The sequence below is a fragment of the Tetrao urogallus genome (genome assembly GCF_951394365.1).
Source record: "Tetrao urogallus genome assembly, chromosome: 1".
Classification (NCBI taxonomy): Eukaryota; Metazoa; Chordata; class Aves; order Galliformes; family Phasianidae; genus Tetrao; species Tetrao urogallus.
The window spans coordinates 72549172-72572546 of NC_136813.1; the positions used below are offsets into that span (position 1 = coordinate 72549172).

The following is a 23375-nucleotide window of genomic DNA, read 5'->3' on the forward strand; positions in this document are numbered from 1 at the left end:
AATGTTATGTCTTCCTGGCAGTAGGCATCCCCACTGGGTATTGGTTCTCCTGCCGTCAAAGAGAATGGGAAGAGATGGGAAATACCCCTCATTAATGTAACACAGTTCAGTGTATGTGCATCAACCCCATTCTAAGTTCTGCACCTTCCCTCACTACAGAAAATCCCCAGAGAGCACAGGACTGTGCCTTCAAACAGGAGGCAGCTCCTCTGAGATGTCCACGATGTCCATCACTGGCACAAAATACACAGAAGAGACGACTGCAACCTTCAACTAAGGAACACAGTGGAGTATATTCTTCTGCCTGCCCCCTTTGACTGCTCTCTGACCAGATTGGTACTCCAAGACTTGGTATCCCAATCAATCAATTAAATTACTAAATAAGCCATTTTTAAAGTATTGTGTTCTGCTTTTCATGCTATCCCAGCCGCATTCTACACCAGATGGAAATGATTTTGAGAGCTTTATGTTGCGATAGATATAACTGCATACTTCTACTTGAGTTGCATGCAAAGTTAAAAGTCTTCTTTTTTATTTACATTTCCCCGTCAGGAGACGTATGCCTCATCTGGCTAGTATCTGTTGTATTTGAGAGACAGATGCAGTTGCAAAGACATGTCACAGAATCATAGAATCACAGAACGGCCTGGGTTGAAAAGGAGCACAATGATCATCTAGTTTCAACCCCCCTGCTATGTGCAGGGTCGCCAACCAGCAGAGCAGGCTGCCCAGAGCCACATCCAGCCTGGCCTTGAATGCCTCCAGGGATGGGGCATCCACAACCTCTCTGGGCAGCCTGTTCCGGTGTGTCACCACCCTCTGTGTGAAAAACATCCTCCTCATATCTAACCTAAATCTCCTTTGTCTTGGTTGAAAACCATCCCCCCTTGTCCTATCATCTCCACCCTTGTAAAATGTTGTTGCCTCTCCTGTTTGTATGCTCCATTCAAGAGCTGGAAGGGCAGAGTGAGGTCTCTTCAGAGCCTTCTCTTCTCCAGCTCAACAAGCCCAGTCTCCTCAACCTTTCCTCGTAGGAGATGTGTTCCAGTCCTCTGATCATCTTAGCGGCCCTCCTCGGGACCTGATAGAAGAGCTCTGCATATTTCTTGTGCTGGGGGCCCCAGGCCTTGGATGCAGTCCTCCAGACGGGGCCTCGCAAGAGCTGAGTAGAGGAGGACTACCATCTCTCTTTCCTTGCTGGCCTCCCCTGTTCTAATGCAGCCCAGAACACAGTTGGCTTTCCAGGCTGCAAGTGCACCCTGCTTGCTCATATCCAGTTTCTCGTCACATAACATCTCCTGCCAGTGACAGACGGACGGATGAACATATTGGCCATTCAGGATGCACATGGAAACTCAAGCAGTCGGAAACAAACCGTTAAAACCACTGCAGAATATTCTGATAGAAGCCCTCCATGCAACCAGCTTCACCAGTTTGCAGTGCTGGTCTCTGTGCTTTTTGCTGTTGGTCTGTTACTCAAGGAACATCATTTCCATCACAGCAGCCCATCTTGGGGAGGAAGTCCTTAACCGGTCAGAGCCATAACTAATCATCCCTTGCTTTCTCGACTTCCAAGAATAATGTGATCTAATTCTTCCTGGGCAGGAAATGCTCGAATAAGATGTTAGAGTCTGTTCCATAATTCTGAACAAACCAATTGATTCAGCTATGATAAGGAAGAGTGTCTGAACTTTTGCCACCTCCCATTTGGCTTTTACAAGCCTATTACCAGAGACATTTTTTATATTAATAATATGAATATAAATAGTGGTTTTATTTATTTATTTATGATTAAAGATATTAATAAGAATAGTGTTACAATGAATTACAATTTGAATTTGAATTACAATTCAAATACAATTACAATTCTCTATGTGATTAATGGTATCTCTTTGCTTTGCTTCGCTTCTCTTTTGCTTCGCTTCTCTTCTCTCTTCGCTTCTCCGCTTTGCTTCTCGTCGCTTCGCTTCTCCTTCTCCTTCTCCTCCCTTCCTCTTCCTCTTTGTCTTTCTCTTTGTTCTTCTACCGCCTCCAGCGTTGAAGGCAAAACTCTCTTATTCTTTTCCACGTCTCACTAGAAAAAGGAGAGTCTCAGGTTGTGACTTGTGACCTCAAACAGACTCCAAGCTGCCTCCTCCCTGGATTCCTCTGGCAGAGGCCAGCTACAAGTGTGACCTCAGGCACAGCAAAGGCGGGAGTGCCAGTACCTGTCTGTTGGCCCCAGCAGCCGGGAGAAGTTGTTCATGACGGCCTCAGTGTGACAGCGGGTGAGGATGACCACCGCCTGGCACAGGAAGGGCAGGAACGTGCTCTGCTGCGCAAACGATGTGATGCTGCGCAGGATGTAGAGGATCGGAGGCACCTGAAGGAAGAAGGGGAGAAAGAATGACTTGCTGCATCCTGGACTCTGCAGGGCCTAGCCATGTGCAATGGCCAGAACAAGTCCAAGACACGTGGGAGAAAGTCTCTTACGTTCCAACTGATGTCCTTCCCGTGCATCTGCAGGAAGGTGGTCATCCACTTCCCAGCAGCACGCACACGCACTCCGTTGGCTTTCCGGATCGTCTCCTTGATGGCCGCCATGAAGTCAACGGTGCGTTCTAGGGGGAAGTTTCTGCACACGATCTGCAGAGAAATGAGAAGCGGGAGAGATCCCATCACTGCTCTGCTGCAGCTCTTCCAAACACCAAGCAGTCTTGAGGGCATTCTTAGCTCAGCGGCTTGCCGCTCATTCAGGCGGCAATCACAGCGCTCCTGCTGTCTGTACCCTGCTGTTTCTACGGAAGGCGGTTGAGCCTTCTCTCAGCTTCTGCACCCATGGTGTTTGCTTACAAGCAAAGCCTACCTCCCAGCAGCCACAGTCACACATGCACACACACACGCACGGTCACATACACACACACAAACGCATGTCGTGGCATCAGCTCCTTGCTCTGGGTGCCTGAAGGCCAGGCGTAGCTCAGAGCCTCCTGCTACTTGCTGAGAAAAGCAGTCTCAGGGTGACAGCTCATTTTGGAACTGGTGTCAGAGGCTGGGAGCAGCATAGGGCCATGCAGAATTCTACGGACAGAGATCCCACCACCCCTTCTTGGGTCCACTTACTCTTGCCATTTTGGACGTGGTCTGGAGCTGAGAGGCGATGCTGCAGGCATGCAGCCCCTCGCACAGGCTCCCGATGTCACCCGTCTCAATGACTGTGTTGACTGTTTTGGCTGGAAAGAGCAGAGGGAGAAAAGGGGAGTCATGCTTCTGGAAACAGGACCGCTTTCCACGGGGGAAAGACAGAGGACAGGATGGGGACAAGAGGTGAACCGTGCACGGTGCCTCTCCCTCCTGTCAAGAGGGCCCAGCCCGTGGGGCTCTGGTAGGGCTACGGAGGAGGGCAGAGGGCTGGAGCACGCCTGCTCCACTCACCTTGGATTCGCAGAAGGGAGCTCAGACAGGTGACGGCCAGCTGGCGGGATGCAGGCATGGGGTCACACGTCAGAGGCGCCAGCAATCCCACCAAGGAGCCAAAGTGCTCACAGGCATCTCCTCTCTGCAGGGGTGAGAGGCAGGAACAAAGCTGTAGACGGCCCCAGCTCTCCCCAGCTTCTCCCATCGGTGGCTTCCCCACGCCATGACACAGCATGCACAGCTGGGCGGAGCTCACCTTCCAGCTCAGGGGCACCGGGGAGGGAGCAGGGGGCATGCGGTGGGGCTCTTTACTCACTTGAAGCTCTTCACAAACAGCCAGCAGCTGGGAGCAGGTCTGCAGGGCCCTCTGGCGCTCCCACACCTTGGTGGATACCATAGATTTCTGCAGGACCTGGGGTAGAGCATCTGTCTCACTGAGGACGTCTTTTCCTTCCCTTCCTGCCACCCCTCTCCCTGCCCCTCCTTTCCCAGCCCTTTCCCTCAAGGCCTCCCGCCTCACTGAGCACCGGCACTGCTGCTCCCGCAGCACATACTCACGTGGACTATGTTTTGGAAGAAGCCGCCGCTGGGCTCTGTCTCCAGCAGGACCACCATGAGCCGGCCCAGAGCTCTCAGTGATGTTTGCTGAAGCTGAAAGCAGAAGAGGGGAGTGACGTGTAGCATCACGGCTGCTGCCAGAGCAGAGGTTGTGTGTGCTGAGGTAGGGTTCCGACCGAGAGGTGGCCGGGAAAGTTACGGCAGGTTACCTGCAGGTACTGTGCTGCGTGCTGTGACTTCCTGATCTTCAGCATCATCCCTGCTGAAGGATATGTCACGATGCTCTTGCAGCACAGGACCAACATCTCACGCATGTCTTTGCTTTCAAAAGCGGGCTTCAGCTTGCTGAGAGGAGGAAAAAAGGAAGAGAAATCAGAAAGGGCCTTTACCAGTGCTCTCCAGACTGGTTCCGACAACATCTGAGTTTCTCCCAATCAACAGCTACAAAGCCAATACCCCCAGCTCATGCTGCTGAGCACTGCCTTCAGTTCCAGCAGCGCCCACCTCCTCCCCAGCAGCAGTGAACCACCTCCCGCTCTGGAGGGAAGGAGACCCCAGCTCTCCCTCTCTTCCCTGCCAGGGGACAGGAGCACCAGGGCCTTTCTCCCTGCCCAGAACCTCAACTTCGCTGGGCACAACAGCCCAGCCATCTCTCCTGCTGTAGATGCAGCTCCTCCCTCCCTGCCCCCTCCGGGCCCTCAGGAGCTACCCAAAACGGGGACCACCATCCTGCCTTGTGACCTCAGCCCTTACCTCAACTGCTCCAGGGCCAGAACCACCTTGAGAGGCACTGGGGAGACAGGCATGCCCGAGTAATACCTCTTCATCAGGTCCTGCAAGTCCCAGAGAGACCGTGTCAAAGTGGGCAAGGGGCACACAAGAGCTGTTCCACCCGGCCTCAAGACAGGCACAACTGCCACATACCAGCCCCATCACTTTCCCATGGAAGCACTGCAGGATGCAGCAGCTGGTGCACCCAGCCCGCTGCCCGGCCGCTGCCTGCCAGCACCCAAGGTCCCCACCAGCTGGAGACGTGTGGCTGCTGGACACCTGCATGCCCCCAGGGAAGCGAGCCTTGTGGCGCAGCCCAGAACTCCTCTGCACACAGCCCTGTCTCTAGGCACTCACCATCAGGATCTCCAGCAGCTTGCTCTTCAAGGAGGGGTTAAAGCTTGCAGAACCACCCACAGCTTGGAAGGCAGAGCTGCAGTCGGTGATGCTCTGCACCAGCGCGAGGTTGTTCTGCAAGTCCTGAGGAGCAAGGGACAAGAACGTTCTTTGAACTGCGGGAAGGGACAAGGGCTGCAAGGGGGACACGGGGAGACAACGCTAAGGGAAGGGCTTGGATCTTCATGTGGACACAAACCCTTCCCCGAGGGACTTTGGAAAGGAAAGGCCCATCTCAGCATCCCCCCCACGTGGAGGGGCTGCAGCTGGGCGCTCAGACACCCTGGCATGCTTCTTTGAGCTCTCACCCGGCAGCTGCAGCTGTAGAGCATCAGGACATTGCCCACGATGTCTCCCTCCAGGTGGGCGAGCAGCTGTTCCTTGGAGGCACGCAGTGCCATGCTGCCGTGGGCGAGCATGAGAGCGCTGCGTGTGGCATGAGCTCTCGTGCTGTCCAGCTCCATCTGTGTGGGAAGAAATGCCTTGAGACACTCACTAACGGCCCCCAGTGCCCTGCAATGCACCTGGGCTCCCAAGGCAGGAGCTGCAGGGAAAATAAGGCTGAAGAATGCCAAGATGGAAACCCGTAACGCTTTACCTTCTTGCGCCTGGAAATCCTGGCATTGCGGCCTTTGCACAGCCTGGACGCAAACATGGTGAGCGTGGCCAGGACTGTGTGGAAGTTGTTCTCAGCAGCATGGCTGAGAAGAGAGATGATTCCCTGCACAAAAGAACAAGGGGCCGTTGGCACAGGCCTGAATCTACAGGTCCTCTCCTGAGCAAAATGGCAGCAGTGAGGAGATAGGAAGGCCTGGAGCAGGGCCAGGAAAAGCCCCCTGCCCCAGGGCCAGAGCAGGGCCTGGAGGAGCTCGCAGGAGCTGGAGGAGAGAAGAGCTCACCTGGGCCTCACATGGCTCCTCCGCGTTTGCCTCCTCCAGGTGCTGCAGCAGCTTCTCCTGCACGTGGAGGACTCCCTGACAGGATCCCAGCACCGTGCCCAGAGCCTTGTACAGGAATGACTGCATAGGAAAGGAAGGGAAGGAAGGAGCTGAGATGTGGCAGCAGCTTAACGTGCTGGGGGAGGGCCAGGTGGGGAGGACCCACGCTCCCACGCTGGGAGTCGCTGAGAGCAGCTGCAGGGCCCAGCTTTAGCCATCCCCGGGAGATTGCAGGGAAAGGCCTCTGGGGGGCACAGACTGGGAAGCAGCATCAGCATCCCGCGTGGGCAGAGCACCAGCCGCAGCCCCAGCCCCAGCTGGACACCTGCAGCTGCACCGCTGGGTAGAGCCGGGGGGAACTCACCTTTTCTGCAGAGCTGCTGGCAGAGCTGCTCAGCCGCCGGCTCAGCTCACTGCTCAGGGCCTCGGTCCACGCCTCATCATCTGCCGTGTCCACTGACGCCCTCAGGAACTGTTGGAGAACAGGAGAAGACAATGTTCCCTTGCCCTTTGCCTCTTCCCTCACTCCCAAGTCGCCGCAGCCCTCGGGGGAGAGGTGCCCGTGGGAGCGGGGCTACTTGGGGCAGGCAAGCACTTCTCTGCACCGCGCCTCCCGGCAATGCTGTACCTTTAGCAGACGGCGCTCAAACTCGGCAGTGTCCGGGAAGCTCTCATCTTTCCCTGCACAGCAATAGGAAGACAAAGACCCTTACTTGGGATCAAGGCACAGAAGAAGAGCTGCTGCAAACCTGGCTTGGCCTGGGCACTTGACACAGCCAAGCTGGGACCTGCACCCCCTCCACAATGACCTGTCCCTCCCCACAAACACTGCCTCCACAGCAACACGGAACTAAGTGCTCCAAGGCTGCTGTCTGAGGGGACGTGAAGGGCCCATCCCTGCCCTGGAATGGGCAGATCTCTGGTGGGATAGGTCCCTGGGCCTCAGTGCTGACTCCCAGGAATGGGAACAGCAGCAGAGCAAGAACTGGGCTGCAGGCAGTGCTTCCCCTCTGCCACTCTGCAGAGCTGCATTTTCACTCCCCCCCTTCCCTTCCCTGCCTCTGCCTCTTCTTCCCCTCCAGTACTTTACCTTCAAGACACTGCAGCAGCAGGGGGATCTCAGCAGCCCACATGGCCCCCACAGCCCTGTGGAACCTGCCGTGGAGGTTTTTCATCAGCAGTAAGGCAGCAGCTTGGAGTTTGCTGCCTGCACCAGGGCTGCCTGCCACCACCTGAGCGAAAGCAAGAAAAAGCAGGGTCACTTCTGCAGCAAGAGCAACGGCTTCCCCCCAGGATGGAAGCAACTCGGCTGTGCTCTGGCAGGCAAGGAGCAGCCAACAGCTTTGCCCATGGCCATGCTGCTTCCTCCTGGCTGCTCGTGGCACCAGCTTCTGGAGCATCTACTCACCAGCAGTCGTGCCAGCAGTATCTGGGGCGTCAGCAGTGGGCCTGCAAAGAGGAAAAAGTGCTGAGTAAGACTCCAAGACACTGCGTGCCCACCCAGCCATGCACACCTCCGCTGTCCCTTCTGGGTGCTACCACAGGTCAGCAGAGCTCCCTGGGGGAGTTTTTGCTCCTACCTTGAAACATGGAGCTGACAAAATGGGGATCCAGGTGTTCTATCGGCCGTCCTGTCAGCTCCTCTCTCTCAGCCAGGGCACAGACACAGCGGGACACTGGGATCAGCATGCCTGTGTACTGCGCTGGCACCACAAACAGCAGCAGCCGCGGCCACAGGAGCTGTAGGGAACGAGGCAGTTGAGCAGGTCAGCACTCCTGCCTCTGCTCAGAGATGAAGAGGACTCTGTGAATTTCCCCGAGTCCTGTGTGCTTCAGAGCACATTGGAGGAGAGACCTGGGGTCTTGGAATGGGACGAGGAACACGTGGTGCAAGGGCAGGGAGCAGCAGCAGGGCAGAGCGTGACTTACTTTGGACATCCCTCTCACAGAGACGTCCAGTGATCCCAGGATGTCCATGCACAGCTCCTGGAGAGCTCCTTCTTCCTGGGCTTCCCGGGCAGAAAGGTCTCCGGCTGCCTGCACGACAGTGGTGTTGAAACACTGGTTATGCTCAGTTCTCAGGAGCCTCTCGGGAGGCTCAGGTGTGGCCCCAGCAGTGCTTCTGTGCCACCCTCCGAGCAGCACGGGTCTTCCCAAAGAAGATGCTGCCCACTGCCCTTACCCTTCTTCCTGCGGCGCGGCTGAACTCCCTGAAGATGTGCCCCACCACATCCCAGGCTGAGCAGCTCCAGGTGTTAGAACTCAGCAGATCCTTGATGAAATAAAGAACAGCCGTCCTCACCTGCCAGAGAACAATTGTGGGTGTGATTTTCCTGGTCAGAAGGCAAAGGGAAGCCAGCTGCTCATCAGGGCAGCCCTTTGGGCATGAGCAGAGAATCAAGAGCAGAGGAGAAGCTTTGGCTTGTGACGTGAGGGCCAGGCCTTAGCACCAGGCTGTGCGCTCTCCATGCACAGCACAAGGACCTGCCCGCTCCACTCGGCCTGCTCTCCCCACAGGAGCCATCGTGTGGCCAATGCCCCAGCACCTCTCTAGTCACCCCAGCCCTGCCCGTGCTGGCAGCAGCATCACCACCCCAACAGCGCTTTCTTTTCCCAAACCAGCTCACCCGGATGCTGGGGTCACTGCACAGACGCTGCACAGCCTCGACGACCTGGGGCAGCTTCTCTGTCATCATGGGCTCTGCAAGAGATGCACAGAAGCATGAGCGGAGCCACGAGGCAGATGGCAGAAGGGAGCCCTGGCAGTCCCAAGGCGTGGTACTGACCAACCCGTGGTACTGACCATCAGAGCGAGCCAGAGCACGCAGCAGACCCAGGGCTGCCGCGCATCCAGGCTCCCAGTCATCGCCCAGCTGCGACTGCAGAAACAGGATCATTTCCTCTGGGCAGATCCGGGCTGCAGGGAGGAAATCCCACGCTGTGTTAGCAAGAACCTCACACCCATTCCTGAGGTTTGTGAGAGAGGTTTTGGCCAGGGCACAGCCAAGCATGGCCAAGGCTCCTCTCCTTACCCTGCAGCATGATGCAGTGGGTCAGCTGTGCACGACCAGCCTCGCTGTGCTGCTTGCTGTCGTCATAGAGCTGTGGGAACAAGGTCCATTTGAGAAAATCACATCAGCACTAAGGACGGAAAAGACACTGTGCTGCCCGCTCTCGTCTCCCTGGGCACTCTCGGGAAGAGGACAGGCAGACAAAACCCAGCCCGCCCCACAGCATCCCCGGGAGTACGTGCACAGCTCTAGAGCAGCCTTGAGCATGCAGGAGCTAAGGCTGAGCCGCCTTATTCAGGGGCTCGGAGCTTTGCAGTCCTCCTGAGACTTAGCCACAAGGGAAACTGCTGTGGGCGCAAGGATAGGCTCCCCTTACCTGGTAGAACACGGCACTGGTGATGTCCTGAAACTTGTCCCTTGGAATGACAGACTCGGTGCCCCCTAAGGCCTCCAGGAAGACTGTGAGGCTCTGCAAGAGAGCAGGAGAGGAAGAAAGGGATGAAGCCACGTCTAGCCACTTGCGAGTGGAGAAACTGTTTCCCAATTGTTTCTCTGCAGGGAGCAGCTCCTGCACAGGCGTTCTTGTTTATCCCCCACCTCCCAGCGGCACCAAGAGAGTCTCTCTGCTCTCAATCGAGCCGTGTTTGGGCATCATTTGCAGGCATTTCCCACCCAGCAGCCCACTTCTCCCCCATCAGATGCAACTGGCTGTGGTCCCCCCAGTTGTTAGCACACAGCTCCTCAGGCACTCAGAGCCCCACCACCCAGGTGGTGGTGACAAAGTCTCCCATCCCCCGGAGATGAGCCCCTGTGAGTCTTGGCTCTTGTCCAGGCCATTCCTCCTTGGACTGAAGAGCTCAGGAAGCCTCAGACCTCCCTTGAACACCCATCCCTTCTTTCTCCAAGGGCTCCCCACCTCCTCCCTGCATGCCCCTGACCCCTCGTGGCACTTGCAAGGGCCCCACGTCCACCCTGAGCCCTGCACAACGCCTCACCTTGGCCACCCTGCAGGTGTCTTGGATCTCCTGACACGGGTGAACGAGCCAGAGGAGCTGCTCCCAGACGTGCTCTTGGTGCCGCTCCTCTTGCAGGAGAACCTCCAACATGGCAGCCACAGCCCCAAGGACGGCCTGTTTGTCCTGGAGAGGATGGCAGAGGTCCGGTATCAAAGACTGAAGGTGTGCCCTTCCTACACAGAGGGCTTTCTCTTTCTCTTTCCCTTCCCCTTCCCCACACCCCCACGCCCAGCAGGAGAGATGGGCTCGCTCTGGAGGGCAGGCAGCTTTTCCCCATACCCTCATCCCCAGCCCTTCCTGCCACAATGCTGTGACATGCAGCTGCTGCCTGGCACACAGCCTCTTCAGGGCCCTTTGCAGAGCCAGCCCACTCCCTCTCATCACCCCTCAGCTCTCAGCCCACTGGGCACAGACACAGCTGCCAACATGGGTGCCCCTGCTGCCTTCCTGGGCTGGGAATGTGGGGATGCAGCAGTGCTCACCTGTTCCTCCTGGCAGTCCTGCCAGTTCCACATCACGGAGAAGAGCAGCTCGTGAAGGTTCTCATAGATCTGCTCTTTCTCCATGGCAGGCCAGGGGCATTGCATTCCTGCGGACAAATGAATCTTCACTCCATCCAGCCACTGTTTCACAACTGAAACAACATAACAAAATACTTAGACAATAATCAGACTATTTTTTTGAAAAAGGGAGTGAGAGAAAAGGCAGCCTGTGAGAGTCTGCAGCAGGGTGAGGTGCAAGGGCTGTCCTGATGCGCCCTGCTCTGGGGCCGGCACTCACCAGCACAAGCGATGCGCAGGATCTGGCCACTCTTCACCTGGCCCACCACACTGCGCAGGCCTGCCAGCATCAGCCACACAAAGGGGATGCACTGTGGAGCTGCAGAGAGGAAGGAGAGGGCCACAGTCAGAGTCCTGGCAGCGAGGGAGGAGGGGCTGCAGCCCTGCATCCCCCAGCTCAATGCAGATCACACACGGAGGGCAGAGACCCCTTTCCCGGTTGTCATAGGTGTCAGGAGGTTGAGGGTACTCTACCATAGGTGCTGAAGAGTTTGCTCAGGGTGATGAGCACCAACTCCTTGGACACGTCCCCCGTGGCCTTCAGGTGGCTCTGGAGCTCAGCCATCACCAAGGTGAAGTGCGTCCGAGCCAGAGCCACCAGGACATTGCTGGCAGCTGTCTTGACATTGCTGGTCACGCCCTGGAAGAGAGTCACTGGTGACACGCGGCCCAGGAGACTGCCTGAGGCCCTTGGAAGAGCTAAGCCCCCACCATCCGCCAGCAGAACACCAGCGTGGGCAGGCGGTTTCCTTTGCCTTTGGGAGTGAGCCCTCACCTGGGCTGCCGTCAGGTCCCGGGACACCTCTGCCAGCAGCCGGTTCACCACTCCGCACGGCGGGCGGCTGCTGTCTTGGCACAGGGCGCTCTCCAGCTCACAGTACGCCTGCGCTCGGTCACCCTGGGGACAAGGATCAGTCACGCTCGCTTTGCCCGCTGCCACCCATCGCTCTGTGGATGTGCTGCCGGGCCTGGCAGCCACGGCACCGTGGCCCTGGGCCAGGAGGGCAAGGGTTGCTGGTTGGATGTCCCCAACTCACCTCCTGATCTTGCAGGCGCTGAAGCAGTAAGGTCGCGGCGCAGGTAGGGGCAGGGCTTGACACCCTGCTTCTCTCCCTGCGACGCGTACGCCTGGGCACGCAGCCCACACAAGCAAAGAGACCTGGAAGGAAAGAGCAGAGCAGCTGCTGCAGGTGTTGCTTGGAGCCAGGGCCGAGCACCCGGCCAGCTGTGGGGGGAAAACGCTCCTCCAGCCCCACAGCGCGAGGCTGCGTGTGGCTGGTGGGGACAGGGGAGGGAGCTTTCTCCTTGCTGGGGTACTGGGGAAACCACGGTGAGCAGCTGCACTGGGCAGAGCAAGGACAGTGCTGCTGGCACGTCCTAAACAGACACTGGAGGCACACGTGTGCTCAGGCAGTGTTGTGGTGTCCAGAGAGGTGGAGGGACTCACCTCGAAGGGCTCTCAGCCTCTCCATGATAGCAGGATGCCTCCAGATAGACGCAAAGCTCTCTCTGGTTCCACTTCCTGCGGGTCCCACAAGCGGACTGAGCCACCGCTCCCACCGCTCCACAAGGGTGGATGAGGCAGCCACTGTGACACCACACTGCAGTGTCACCTCACAGAGAATGAATGACGCGCCCCGGGCTGGGCACCAGGCAGGTCCCCAGGGCAACCCTGCAGGCCCTCAAACACAGCACGTTTGTGTGATGCAATCGGCTCTGGGGTTCCGGTTCCATGCTGACGCAGGGAATCACCTCAGCAGGTGATGGAGGGCCCCTGCCAGGGAGCAGCTGCTGGGCACCGTTGCCCGGCGTTGTCTTAGTGACTGGGGACTCCATGCCGGGAGGCACTGAGGCCCCCATCTGCTGCCCGACAAGCTCTCCACAGAGCTCTGCTGTCCACTAGGGGCACGTGTCCGAGATGTTAAGGAGACTCCAGCGCATCTGATCAAACAAGAACACCACCATCTGCTTATTGTCATTCAAGTAGGGTCATGGGAGGCTGCCACGAGGAAATGGCAGAATATCAGAAAGAGACTTTGCATCCCATGGCAAGACACTAAAGTGATTGGGAGCACCAGGAGTGTTCTCCTGTGTCCTTCTGACTGGAGGCTGGGTCGCAGAAGGAAGGAGGAGAATAGAGGTGGTGAATTATTGGCTGATTCCTGGGACGGTGTTGGGATCAAGGTTTTGTGTACCTTGATCTTGGACAGGTGTGTGGGCATGAGATGGAGCACAACTGGGCAGTTGGGGCCCAAGTGTTCTGGAAAGCAAGCTGGCTAGATTGATTAAACCACATCTGATGGAGGAATGGAATGGAGTTCCTTGTGAAATGAGGAAAAGAAGTTAGGTTAGAAGTTGTATGCCTTCATGAGGTGCTGAATTGGCAGCTACAGATCTGACCTTTCTAAGCCAGGTTTTCGCTGCCTGCAACAGATGCTTTTATACAGACCTAGAGAGTTAGTGCGGACAGCGAGTCTCCTGTTTCTCCAAATAACACTGTTAGCTATCCCATCTCTGGAATGCAAGGCAGCAGGCTGGGCAGTAAACCTCAAATTAACAAAGAAGCAGCGGATTGGTGGATGCAGTTGATGCTGATAAGAGGACCGTTCAGAGCCAGGCAAGCATCCTCCAACTCCACCCAGGTCAAAGAGTACACAGCCAGGAAGACAACGGCCTTCATCAGAAAGACCACCAGATGACCAGGGAGAAATGCCTCACATGCATGAAGGAACTGAGACTCAGGGCGGGGGAAAATGTCAATCATTCTGGGGACTCACGGCAATAAAACAACCTTTTCTTGGACATCCAATGCATATGTGAGCAGCTTGCTCTTTAAGCACGTGCCTTTCTTGACCTCCCGTACGCAGGCTAGGAGGCAATACCCCCCTGCATCCAGCATAGGTGCGCAGCTCTGAGAGAACATGCCTGCTTTATGGCTGCTCTGTGGTGACAGACTTTGATTCCGCATGTCACTTGCAACAGAGAAGGGCCTGGGAATGATGTCTTCTAAGTAAACTGTGGAGAGAAACCTCCAGTTGTGCAGTAGGATCTTGTGAGGACTCCTCAGGGAAGACAACATTGCCAAGAGCCTGGCTGAAACCTTCCTGCATCCCTCTAGAGATTCCTGCACCCTCTGCTTCCCTACGGTGCCTGTATAGCAATGCACGCTGCGTGGGGAATAAACAGGCAGAACGAGAGCTCTGTGCGTGCTTACAGGGGGGTGATGTCATGGCAATCACACATGAGACATGGTGGGACCTGAGTCTGTTCATCGTGGGGAAAGGAGGGCTGAGGGGGGATCGCATAAATGTTTGTGAATATTCTGGGAGTCCGGGTGGATGAGAAGTTGGATATGAGCAAGCAGGGTGCGCTTGCAGCCTGGAAAGCCAACTGTGTTCTGGGCTGCATTAGAACAGGGGAGGCCAGCAAGGAAAGAGAGATGGTAGTCCTCCTCTACTCAGCTCTTGCGAGGCCCCGTCTGGAGGACTGCATCCAAGGCCTGGGGCCCCCAGCACAAGAAATATGCAGAGCTCTTCTATCAGGTCCCGAGGAGGGCCGCTAAGATGATCAGAGGACTGGAACACATCTCCTACGAGGAAAGGTTGAGGAGACTGGGCTTGTTGAGCTGGAGAAGAGAAGGCTCTGAAGAGACCTCACTCTGCCCTTCCAGCTCTTGAATGGAGCATACAAACAGGAGAGGGAACAGCATTTTACAAGGGTGGAGATGATAGGACAAGGGGGGATGGTTTTCAACCAAGACAAAGGAGATTTAGGTTAGATATGAGGAGGAAGTTTTTCACACAGAGGGTGGTGACACACCGGAACAGGCTGCCCAGAGGGGTTGTGGATGCCCCATCCCTGGAGGCATTCAAGGCCAGGCTGGATGTGGCTCTGGGCAGCCTGCTCTGCTGGTTGGCACCCTGCCCAAAGCAGGAGGCCTGAAGCTATATGATCTTCGAGGTCCTTTTCAACCCAGGCCATTCTGTGATTCTATGATCTTGAGGGAGATGGGAGGCACATGGACGAGGCCAGGCTCTTCTTGATGGTGTTTAGCGATAGCACGAGGAGTATTGGCTTAAAACTTACCGTACTAACATGCAGAAGAACTTCTTTATGGTAAGGCTGATGGAGCTCTGGAACAGAGAGGCTGTAGAGTCTTGTCCTATGGAGATATTCAAGACTCAGCTAGATGCCTACCTGTGCAACTTCTTGTAGGGTACCTGCTTAACCAGGGGGTTGGACATAATGACCTCTTGAGGTCCCTTCCAGTCCCTGTGGTTCTGTGTAATTCTGTGTTGCACTATGATCTGTGCTGCAGACATACTGAAAATGGTCAGTAAAAATGGGAACAGCAAAGTGACAGGTTTGCCTTCGTTGCTCAAGAAAGTCAAACCTAAATGTCATGGTTCTATGTTTTTGTTTTTGTTTTTTTGTTTTTGGGTTTCAGTTTTCCACATCCAAACATCATGTAGTGTACGGGGCATTAAAGTGTCACTGCCCGAATTCCAAGTACCTATCCCTGTACATTACAGCAGTCACGGGATCTGGCCCTTCCGGGTGGGGGGGAGCTCTCTTGCTGCCTTGCAGTGGGTGCTGGAGGGTGCTTTCCTAGCCGTTCCAAGCTTTTCAGGTTTGAATCGGTCCCGGGAACTCTCTCTCTCATCTTGTCTGATTTATTAATCTCAATTTCAATTAAATTGTATATATTGTGTCATCTTGCATTCCAATATTATAGTAAAATAAGTTTTCCTCCGTAGATTGTTGCCGCTGCTCTTTTCCTCCCTTCCTTCCTTCCTTCCTTCCCATTTTTGTGGGACTGGGGTAGGGCGGGGGGGAGGGCAGAGGCCTGTCGCCCCTGTCACGGACATAGATTGATCTGGTCAACTCCGTGACAGATTTTTTGGCGCCCAACGTGGGGCAAACTGCTTTTTAGCTTTTAGAACGAATCTCATTTTCTCTCTGCTCTTAGAGAGCTTCGTTAGGGAGCATTATCAGTAGTTCAAGTTTGTGTGCTGGAAAACCTGACCTTGAAAGATTAGGCGTACTGCCAGTGTTCTGGGATATTTGTAAACTTTGAGCACTACTTAGTCTGGGTAGTGCCTTTTTTCCTTTTTTTTTCCCCTCCTCTTGTTAGCTTCAATTAATTAGCCCCTTTTTAGCAAACACCAGTGATGAACCTACTCGTTATCGTGGGGGTGCTGGGTAAAGGATTTAAAGCAATGGTGTTACTCACAACCTACTGGCCAATAATCCATCTCACACTTGTGTGTTGTGGAATTGCATTCATATATAACTACCTAAGGGCACTGATGGAGACACCTATGTTTTACCTACTTGCAATGTGGTATGATTTGAATTTTGACATTTACATCCCAGAAGGAATGGCTAATTTCACAAACAGCTACATCCCAAATGGAATAGCTAATTGTACAAACAACACAATGTTCAGACCAGTTTCCGGGTTTTCTTCTCTGTTTGTCAAACGTTTTTCAAATCTTGAATTAATACTCATGTTGGTGTGCGTGTCATTAAGTTCTCTGATTGTATTCATAATTGTGAATAATAAGAGGAAGGAATCCCTTCCAAAACCAGAGAATGATGACTGGCAGGGAATATGGAGAGGTTTAGGAAAGGTCTTAGAAGCATGGGGACCCGCAGTGTCATGGGATTTTACTCTTGAACACCTGTGGGATCCTGAGAAACTAAGCCAGTATTTGAGTCAGGGACTATGCGGCTTACATAAATCTAAGGAGGTACAACTTATTTGGGGTTTGGCTTGCGCTTACCGTACCCTATATAATACCATTCTGGAGAGAGAGAGTTTCCGAGCTGAGGTTCAAGCCAAAGGGGAAAATCCCCAAGTCAAATCTAATCAATCACAGGAGACACCAGTAACAATTCCAGTTGCTCCTGTGGAGGGCAAGAAATGGAAACGAGTGTCTTCGCGTCTTGAACGAAAAAGAGAAGAAGAAGAGGAGGAGGTGGAGGAAGATCCAGGCGAGGGGCCCTCCTCAGAACCACCACCATCGCGTAAGGCAAAAGGGAAAACTAAGAGACGTGCAGAAGAGAGTGATGAAGAGGAAGTCTCTATTACTACTCGCCGGCCTCTAAAGATGACTGAAATCCAAGGTTCAAGAAAGGAGTTTACACGGCACCCGAATGAAACTCTTGTTTCCTGGTTGGTTCGCTGTTGGGACAGTGGGGCCCATAGCTTGTCTCTGGATGGTAACGAAGCTCGCCAGCTAGGTGCCATTGCCAGAGATCCAGCTATTGATAGAGGAATTAGTCGATGTTCGGATGAGGCTGCCTCCCTCTGGGAACGAGTGTTAATAGCCGTGAAGGACAAGTATCCCTTCAAAAATGGCTTGAAGATTGCGATGAAAAAATGGGATACAGTTGAAAAGGGGATCCAGTATTTGAGGGAAATAGGCGTGGTGGAAATGCTGTATGACCCTAACTTTGTTCCTAACCACCCACAACAAAACCGCGACCCTGAAAGAGTGAGGACAACGCCTGAGATATGGCAGAAAATCGTGACAACAGCGCCGGACAAATATGCCTCTACACTAATGTCAGCGTGTGACAGATTCAACGAACAACAGAGAGCGCCCTTAGTTTATGAATTAATTGTTACGCTCCAAAACTACGAACAATTGCTGTCCCCAATTCATGCTGCCGTGGTGGCTGCTATATCAAAAATGACGGAGCAAGTGTCTCAACTGATTAACCGTGACAAACCTGTAGCAGTATCAGAGATGCTGGATGAAGATCGGGATAATCAAATGAGTCTAATGAAGGAGATCAAGGAGATGAAGGAGATGATGCGAGCCCACCTAACTAAAGACAATGAACCTTCCTTCTCGCGTGCACCATCAAAAATCTCAGCTGTTAGAGGCAGACGCTCTCCGGCTCAAGTAAGGGATAATACACCGCAAATTGCCTTATGGTATTACCTACGTGACCATGGAGAAGACATGAGGAAGTGGCACGGTCAACCTACTCCTGTACTACGAGCCCGGGTGAAAGAATTACAAGGCAGATCAACCACCAGTGCAGTTGCTCCAGTTACCACAGGTAATGAATAGAGGGGCCCTGCCCTCAGTCGGCGGGGGGAAAGGGATAATAGAGTATATTGGACTGTGTGGATTCGATGGCCTGGCACATCAGAACCACTGAAATATAAGGCGCTGGTGGACACTGGTGCCCAGTGCAATCTGACGCCCTCGAGTCATGAAGGGACAGAATCAATCCATATTTCTGGAGTGACCGGGGGCTCTCAAGAATTGACTGTGTTGGAGGCTGAGATAAGCCTCACTGGTAAGGACTGGCAAAAACATCCTATTGTGATGGGCCCAGGGGCTCCATGTATACTAGGTATTGATTACCTCAGAAGGGGGCATTTCAAGGATCCTAAGGGGTATCGATGGGCCTTTGGAATAGCTGCTGTGGACACAGACAACATTAAGCAGCTGTCTGTTTTGCCTGGCCTGTCAGAAGATCCGTCTGTTGTGGGGCTGCTGCGAGTAAAAGAGCAACAGGTACCGATTGCTACAAAAACGGTGCACAGGCGGCAGTACTGCACCAACAGGGATTCTTTGCTCCCCATTCATAAGTTAATTCGTCAACTAGAGAGCCAGGGAGTGACCAGCAAAACTCACTCGCCTTTTAACAGCCCCATATGGCCAGTGCGTAAAGCCAGTGGAGAATGGAGGCTGACGGTGGACTACCGTGGCCTGAATGAAGTCACACCCTCATTGAGTGCTGCTGTGCCGGACATGTTAGAACTCCAATATGAACTGGAGTCAAAAGCAGCCAAATGGTATGCCACCATTGACATTGCTAATGCCTTCTTTTCCATTCCTTTGGCCAAAGAATGTAAGCCACAGTTTGCTTTCACATGGAGGGGCATTCAGTATACCTGGAACCGTTTGCCCCAGGGGTGGAAACACAGCCCGACCATTTGCCATGGGTTGATCCAAACTGTATTGGAACAGGGCAGTGCTCCTGAGCACCTGCAGTACATTGATGACATCATTGTGTGGGGCAACACAGCAAAGGCAGTTTTTGAGAAAGGAGAGCAAATAATCCAAATTCTTCTGAGTGCTGGTTTTGCTATTAAGCGAAGCAAAGTGAAAGGACCTGCCCAGGAAATTCAGTTCCTAGGCATAAAGTGGCAAGATGGCCGTCGTCACATCCCGACAGATGTGATCGACAAAAACACTGCTATGTCTCCACCCACTAGCAAAAGAGAGACACAATCTCTTCTGGGTGCAGTGGGCTTTTGGAGAATGCATGCTCCAAACTACAGCCTCATTGTAAGCCCCCTTTATTATGTGACGCGAATGAGAAATGAGTTTACATGGGGCCCAGAGCAGCAGCAGGCTTTTGAACAGATTAAACAGGAGATAGCCCGTGCCGTGGCCCTAGGGCCAGTACGGACGGGACAGGGTATAAAGAACATCCTCTATACTGCTGCTGGAGAGAACGGTCCCACTTGGAGTTTGTGGCAAAGAGCCTCAGGAGAGACCCGAGGCCGACCCCTGGGATTCTGGAGTCGAGCCTACAGGGGGTCGGAAGAGGGCTACACTCCAACTGAGAAGGAGATCTTAGTCGCTTATGAGGGGGTTCGGGCTGCTTCTGAAGTAGTCGGTACTGACACACAGTTCATTCTGGCACCTCGACTGCCAGTGTTGAACTGGATGTTTAAAGGAAAGGTTCCCTCCACCCATCATGCTACTGACGCCACTTGGAGCAAGTGGATTGCACTGATTACACAACGAGCACGGATGGGGAACCTCAGCCGTCCAGGAATCCTAGAGGTGATCATGGACTGGCCTGAAGGTAAAAAGTTTGGAACACCACCAGGAGAAGAGGTATCGCGTGCTAAAGAGGCCCCACCATACAATGAACTACCAGAGAATGAAAAGAAATATGCCCTGTTCACAGATGGATTGTGTCGTATTGTGGGAAAGCATCGCAGATGGAAATCTGCTGTGTGGAGCCCCACACGACAAGTTGCAGAGGCCACTGAAGGGAAAGGAGAATCAAGCCAATTTGCAGAGGTAAAGGCTGTCCAGCTGGCCTTAGATGTCGCTGAGCGGGAGAGGTGGCCAATGCTCTATCTCTACACTGACTCATGGATGGTAGCGAATGCCTTATGGGGGTGGTTACAGCAGTGGGAGCAAAATAACTGGCAAAGAAGGGGTAAACCTATTTGGGCTGCTGAACTGTGGAAAGACATTGCTGCCCGAACAAAGAATATGGTTGTGAAGGTGCGCCATGTAGATGCTCATGTGCCCAAGAGTCGGGCTACTGAAGAACAGCAAAATAACCATCAGGTAGACCGAGCTGCCAGAATTGAGGTGGCTCAAATAGACCTGGACTGGCAGAACAAGGGTGAATTATTTCTAGCTCGATGGGCCCATGAGACCTCAGGTCATCAAGGGAGAGATGCAACATACAAATGGGCTAGAGACCGAGGGGTGGACTTAACTATGGATGCCATTGCACAGGTTATTCATAACTGTGAAACATGTGCCATCATCAAACAAGCCAAGAGGATGAAACCTCTCTGGGAGGAAGGGCGATGGCAAAAGTACAAATATGGGGAGGCATGGCAGGTTGATTATATCACCTTGCCACGATCTCGCAATGGTAAGCCTTATGTGCTCACCATGGTGGAGGCAACCACCGGGTGGCTTGAAACATTTGCAGTACCCCATGCTACCGCCCGAAACACCATATTAGGGCTTGAGAAACAAGTCCTGTGGCGACATGGCACCCCGGAAAGAATTGAGTCAGATAATGGGACTCATTTCAAAAATTCTCTTGTAAATACTTGGGCCAAAGATCATGGCATTGAGTGGATTTACCATATTCCCTATCATGCACCAGCCTCTGGTAAAATTGAACGATACAATGGGTTGTTAAAAACGATGCTAAAAGCACTGGGTGGTGGAACATTTAAGCACTGGGAGAAGCATTTGGCAGAAGCCACCTGGTTAGTCAATACCAGAGGATCAATCAATCGTGATGGTCCTAACCAATCCAGTTCCCTACATACCGTAGAGGCAGATAAAGTCCCCATTGTACATGTAAAGAACATGTTAGGAAAGGCAGTTTGGGTTCTTCCAGCTTCTGGAAAGGGCAAACCTCTCCGTGGTACAGTTTTTGCCCAGGGACCAGGATCCACTTGGTGGGTAATGCAGAAGAATGGGGATGTTCAATGTGTACCACAAGGAAACTTGATGCTGGGGGAGTGCAGTTACTAATTCTATGTATATGTATATAGCCATGTGTGTAATGCATTTTAATCATTTTGTTTGTTTGTTTGTATATATGTATATATATTTTAAGCATGATGTAACGATGTAGAATTAGGGGTGGAATGTCATGGTTCTATGTTTTTGTTTTTGTTTTTGTTTTTTGTTTTTGGGTTTCAGTATTCCACATCCAAACATCATGTAGTGTACGGGGCATTAAAGTGTCACTGCCCGAATTCCAAGTACCTATCCCTGTACATTACAGCAGTCATGGGATCTGGCCCTTCCGGGTGGGGGGGGCGCTCTCTTGCTGCCTTGCAGTGGGTGCTGGAGGGTGCTTTCCTAGCCGTTCCAAGCTTTTCAGGTTTGAATCGGTCCCGGGAACTCTCTCTCTCATCTTGTCTGATTTATTAATCCCAATTTCAATTAAATTGTTTTATATTTTGCTATCTTGTATTCCAATATTATAGTAAAATAAGTTTTCCTCCGTAGATTGTTGCCGCTGCTCTTTTCCTCCCTTCCTTCCTTCCTTCCTTCCCATTTTTGTGGGACTGGGGTAGGGCGGGGGGGAGGGCAGAGGCCTGTCGCCCCTGTCACGGACATAGATTGATCTGGTCAACTCCGTGACACTAAAGCTGTCTTCAAAGCAACTTGTGATACTGAGTGCTACAAAGCAGGATGGGAAAATAAACTGTGGGTGACTGCGAAGTAGCCAACTAGTAATAAATATTTATCACTACATCTACATAGTCAGGGGTTCTAAACTAGCTGTTACCTCTAAGGACAATGATCTGAGGAGAACTGCATGATATTTGATTTATTAGCTTCAATTCTGATTATATTGTATTATGGTGTGTTATCTTGCATTCCAATAATATACTTAGTAAATTAGTTTGTTTCTCCTCAGATTGTTGCCGCTGTTTTAATTATTTTGGGGTCTCCTGTTTCTTTTTTTTTTCCGGAGACACGGATCTGCGGATCCCTCCGCCCCGCTCGTCACGGAACCGGGCCGAACCAGCCCTTAAACCGTTGACATCAGGGGTTCTAAACCAGCTGTTACCTCTAAGGACAATGATCTGAGGATAACTGCAGTTTCCTTTGACATTCTTACTTCCCCTGAAAACTGCAAAAAGTATGTAAATGCTCCATCCCCACATCCAGCTCTCCTACATTTTTCATAGGAACATGGAACTATTTGAGTTGGAAGGGACCTTTAAAGCTCATCTAGTCCAACTCCCCAGCAGTGAACAGGAAGGACAGCTCCATCAGGTTGCTCAGAGGCCTGTTCAGCTACTTCCCATACTGATGTTGCTGTCCACCAAATCCTGCAGTGGGAAACATAGGATTACTTTGTAGCTGATTTACTTGCTGGTTCTCTCAGGGGGAGATTCAATGGCCCTATCCGTGGCCATCATGACTGGGAGCTCCCTTCTTTAACATCCATTACCATTTCAAGACCACTGTCCAAGTCAGTGACCCATGGGCTCACCAAACAATTTTCTGACCAAACAGCAGCAGAATGGTTAGCAGTGAATGTATAGCAGAAAAAAAAAGGCAACTATTAACCTCAAGTTAAGTACCCTGAGCCAATACTTACCTTCTTAACATCCAACTGATACGTAAGTCACCTAGATTGCTTTCTGAGACCCCACTGCCTCTGTGAGAAATTTCTTCCTAGATCCTCCCAGTAAATGTTATGTCTTCCTGGCAGTAGGCATCCCCACTGGGTATTGGTTCTCCTGCCGTCAAAGAGAATGGGAAGAGATGGGAAATACCCCTCATTAATGTAACACAGTTCAGTGTATGTGCATCAACCCCATTCTAAGTTCTGCACCTTCCCTCACTACAGAAAATCCCCAGAGAGCACAGGACTGTGCCTTCAAACGGGAGGCAGCTCCTCTGAGATGTCCACGATGTCCATCACTGGCACAAAATACACAGAAGAGACGACTGCAACCTTCAACTAAGGAACACAGTGGAGTATATTCTTCTGCCTGCCCCCTTTGACTGCTCTCTGACCAGATTGGTACTCCAAGACTTGGTATCCCAATCAATCAATTAAATTACTAAATAAGCCATTTTTAAAGTATTGTGTTCTGCTTTTCATGCTATCCCAGCCGCATTCTACACCAGATGGAAATGATTTTGAGAGCTTTATGTTGCGATAGATATAACTGCATACTTCTACTTGAGTTGCATGCAAAGTTAAAAGTCTTCTTTTTTATTTACATTTCCCCGTCAGGAGACGTATGCCTCATCTGGCTAGTATCTGTAGTATTTGAGAGACAGATGCAGTTGCAAAGACATGTCACAGAATCATAGAATCACAGAACGGCCTGGGTTGAAAAGGAGCACAATGATCACCTAGTTTCAACCCCCCTGCTATGTGCAGGGTCGCCAACCAGCAGAGCAGGCTGCCCAGAGCCACATCCAGCCTGGCCTTGAATGCCTCCAGGGATGGGGCATC

The 23375-nt window shown here is 52.7% G+C and overlaps 1 protein-coding gene across 1 annotated transcript; it reads right to left on the minus strand.

Annotated features, from left to right (window-relative positions):
* Positions 1 to 2176: 2176 nt before the first annotated feature.
* LOC306955521 (maestro heat-like repeat-containing protein family member 2B) lies at positions 2177 to 12118 on the minus strand (the record flags this gene model as incomplete). Its single annotated transcript, XM_079546824.1, has 30 exons — positions 2177 to 2362; positions 2473 to 2625; positions 3103 to 3212; positions 3415 to 3538; positions 3713 to 3799; positions 3955 to 4047; positions 4164 to 4299; positions 4708 to 4787; positions 5083 to 5205; positions 5430 to 5585; positions 5720 to 5842; positions 6021 to 6140; positions 6424 to 6531; positions 6688 to 6740; positions 7150 to 7291; positions 7468 to 7508; positions 7640 to 7799; positions 7989 to 8096; positions 8242 to 8361; positions 8687 to 8760; positions 8863 to 8976; positions 9092 to 9161; positions 9447 to 9539; positions 10066 to 10209; positions 10569 to 10720; positions 10867 to 10965; positions 11121 to 11286; positions 11422 to 11544; positions 11684 to 11805; positions 12094 to 12118. The coding sequence occupies 30 exons, from the start codon at positions 12116 to 12118 to the stop codon at positions 2177 to 2179; spliced, it is 3405 nt and encodes a 1134-aa protein (XP_079402950.1).
* Between the last annotated feature and the right edge of the window lie 11257 nt (positions 12119 to 23375).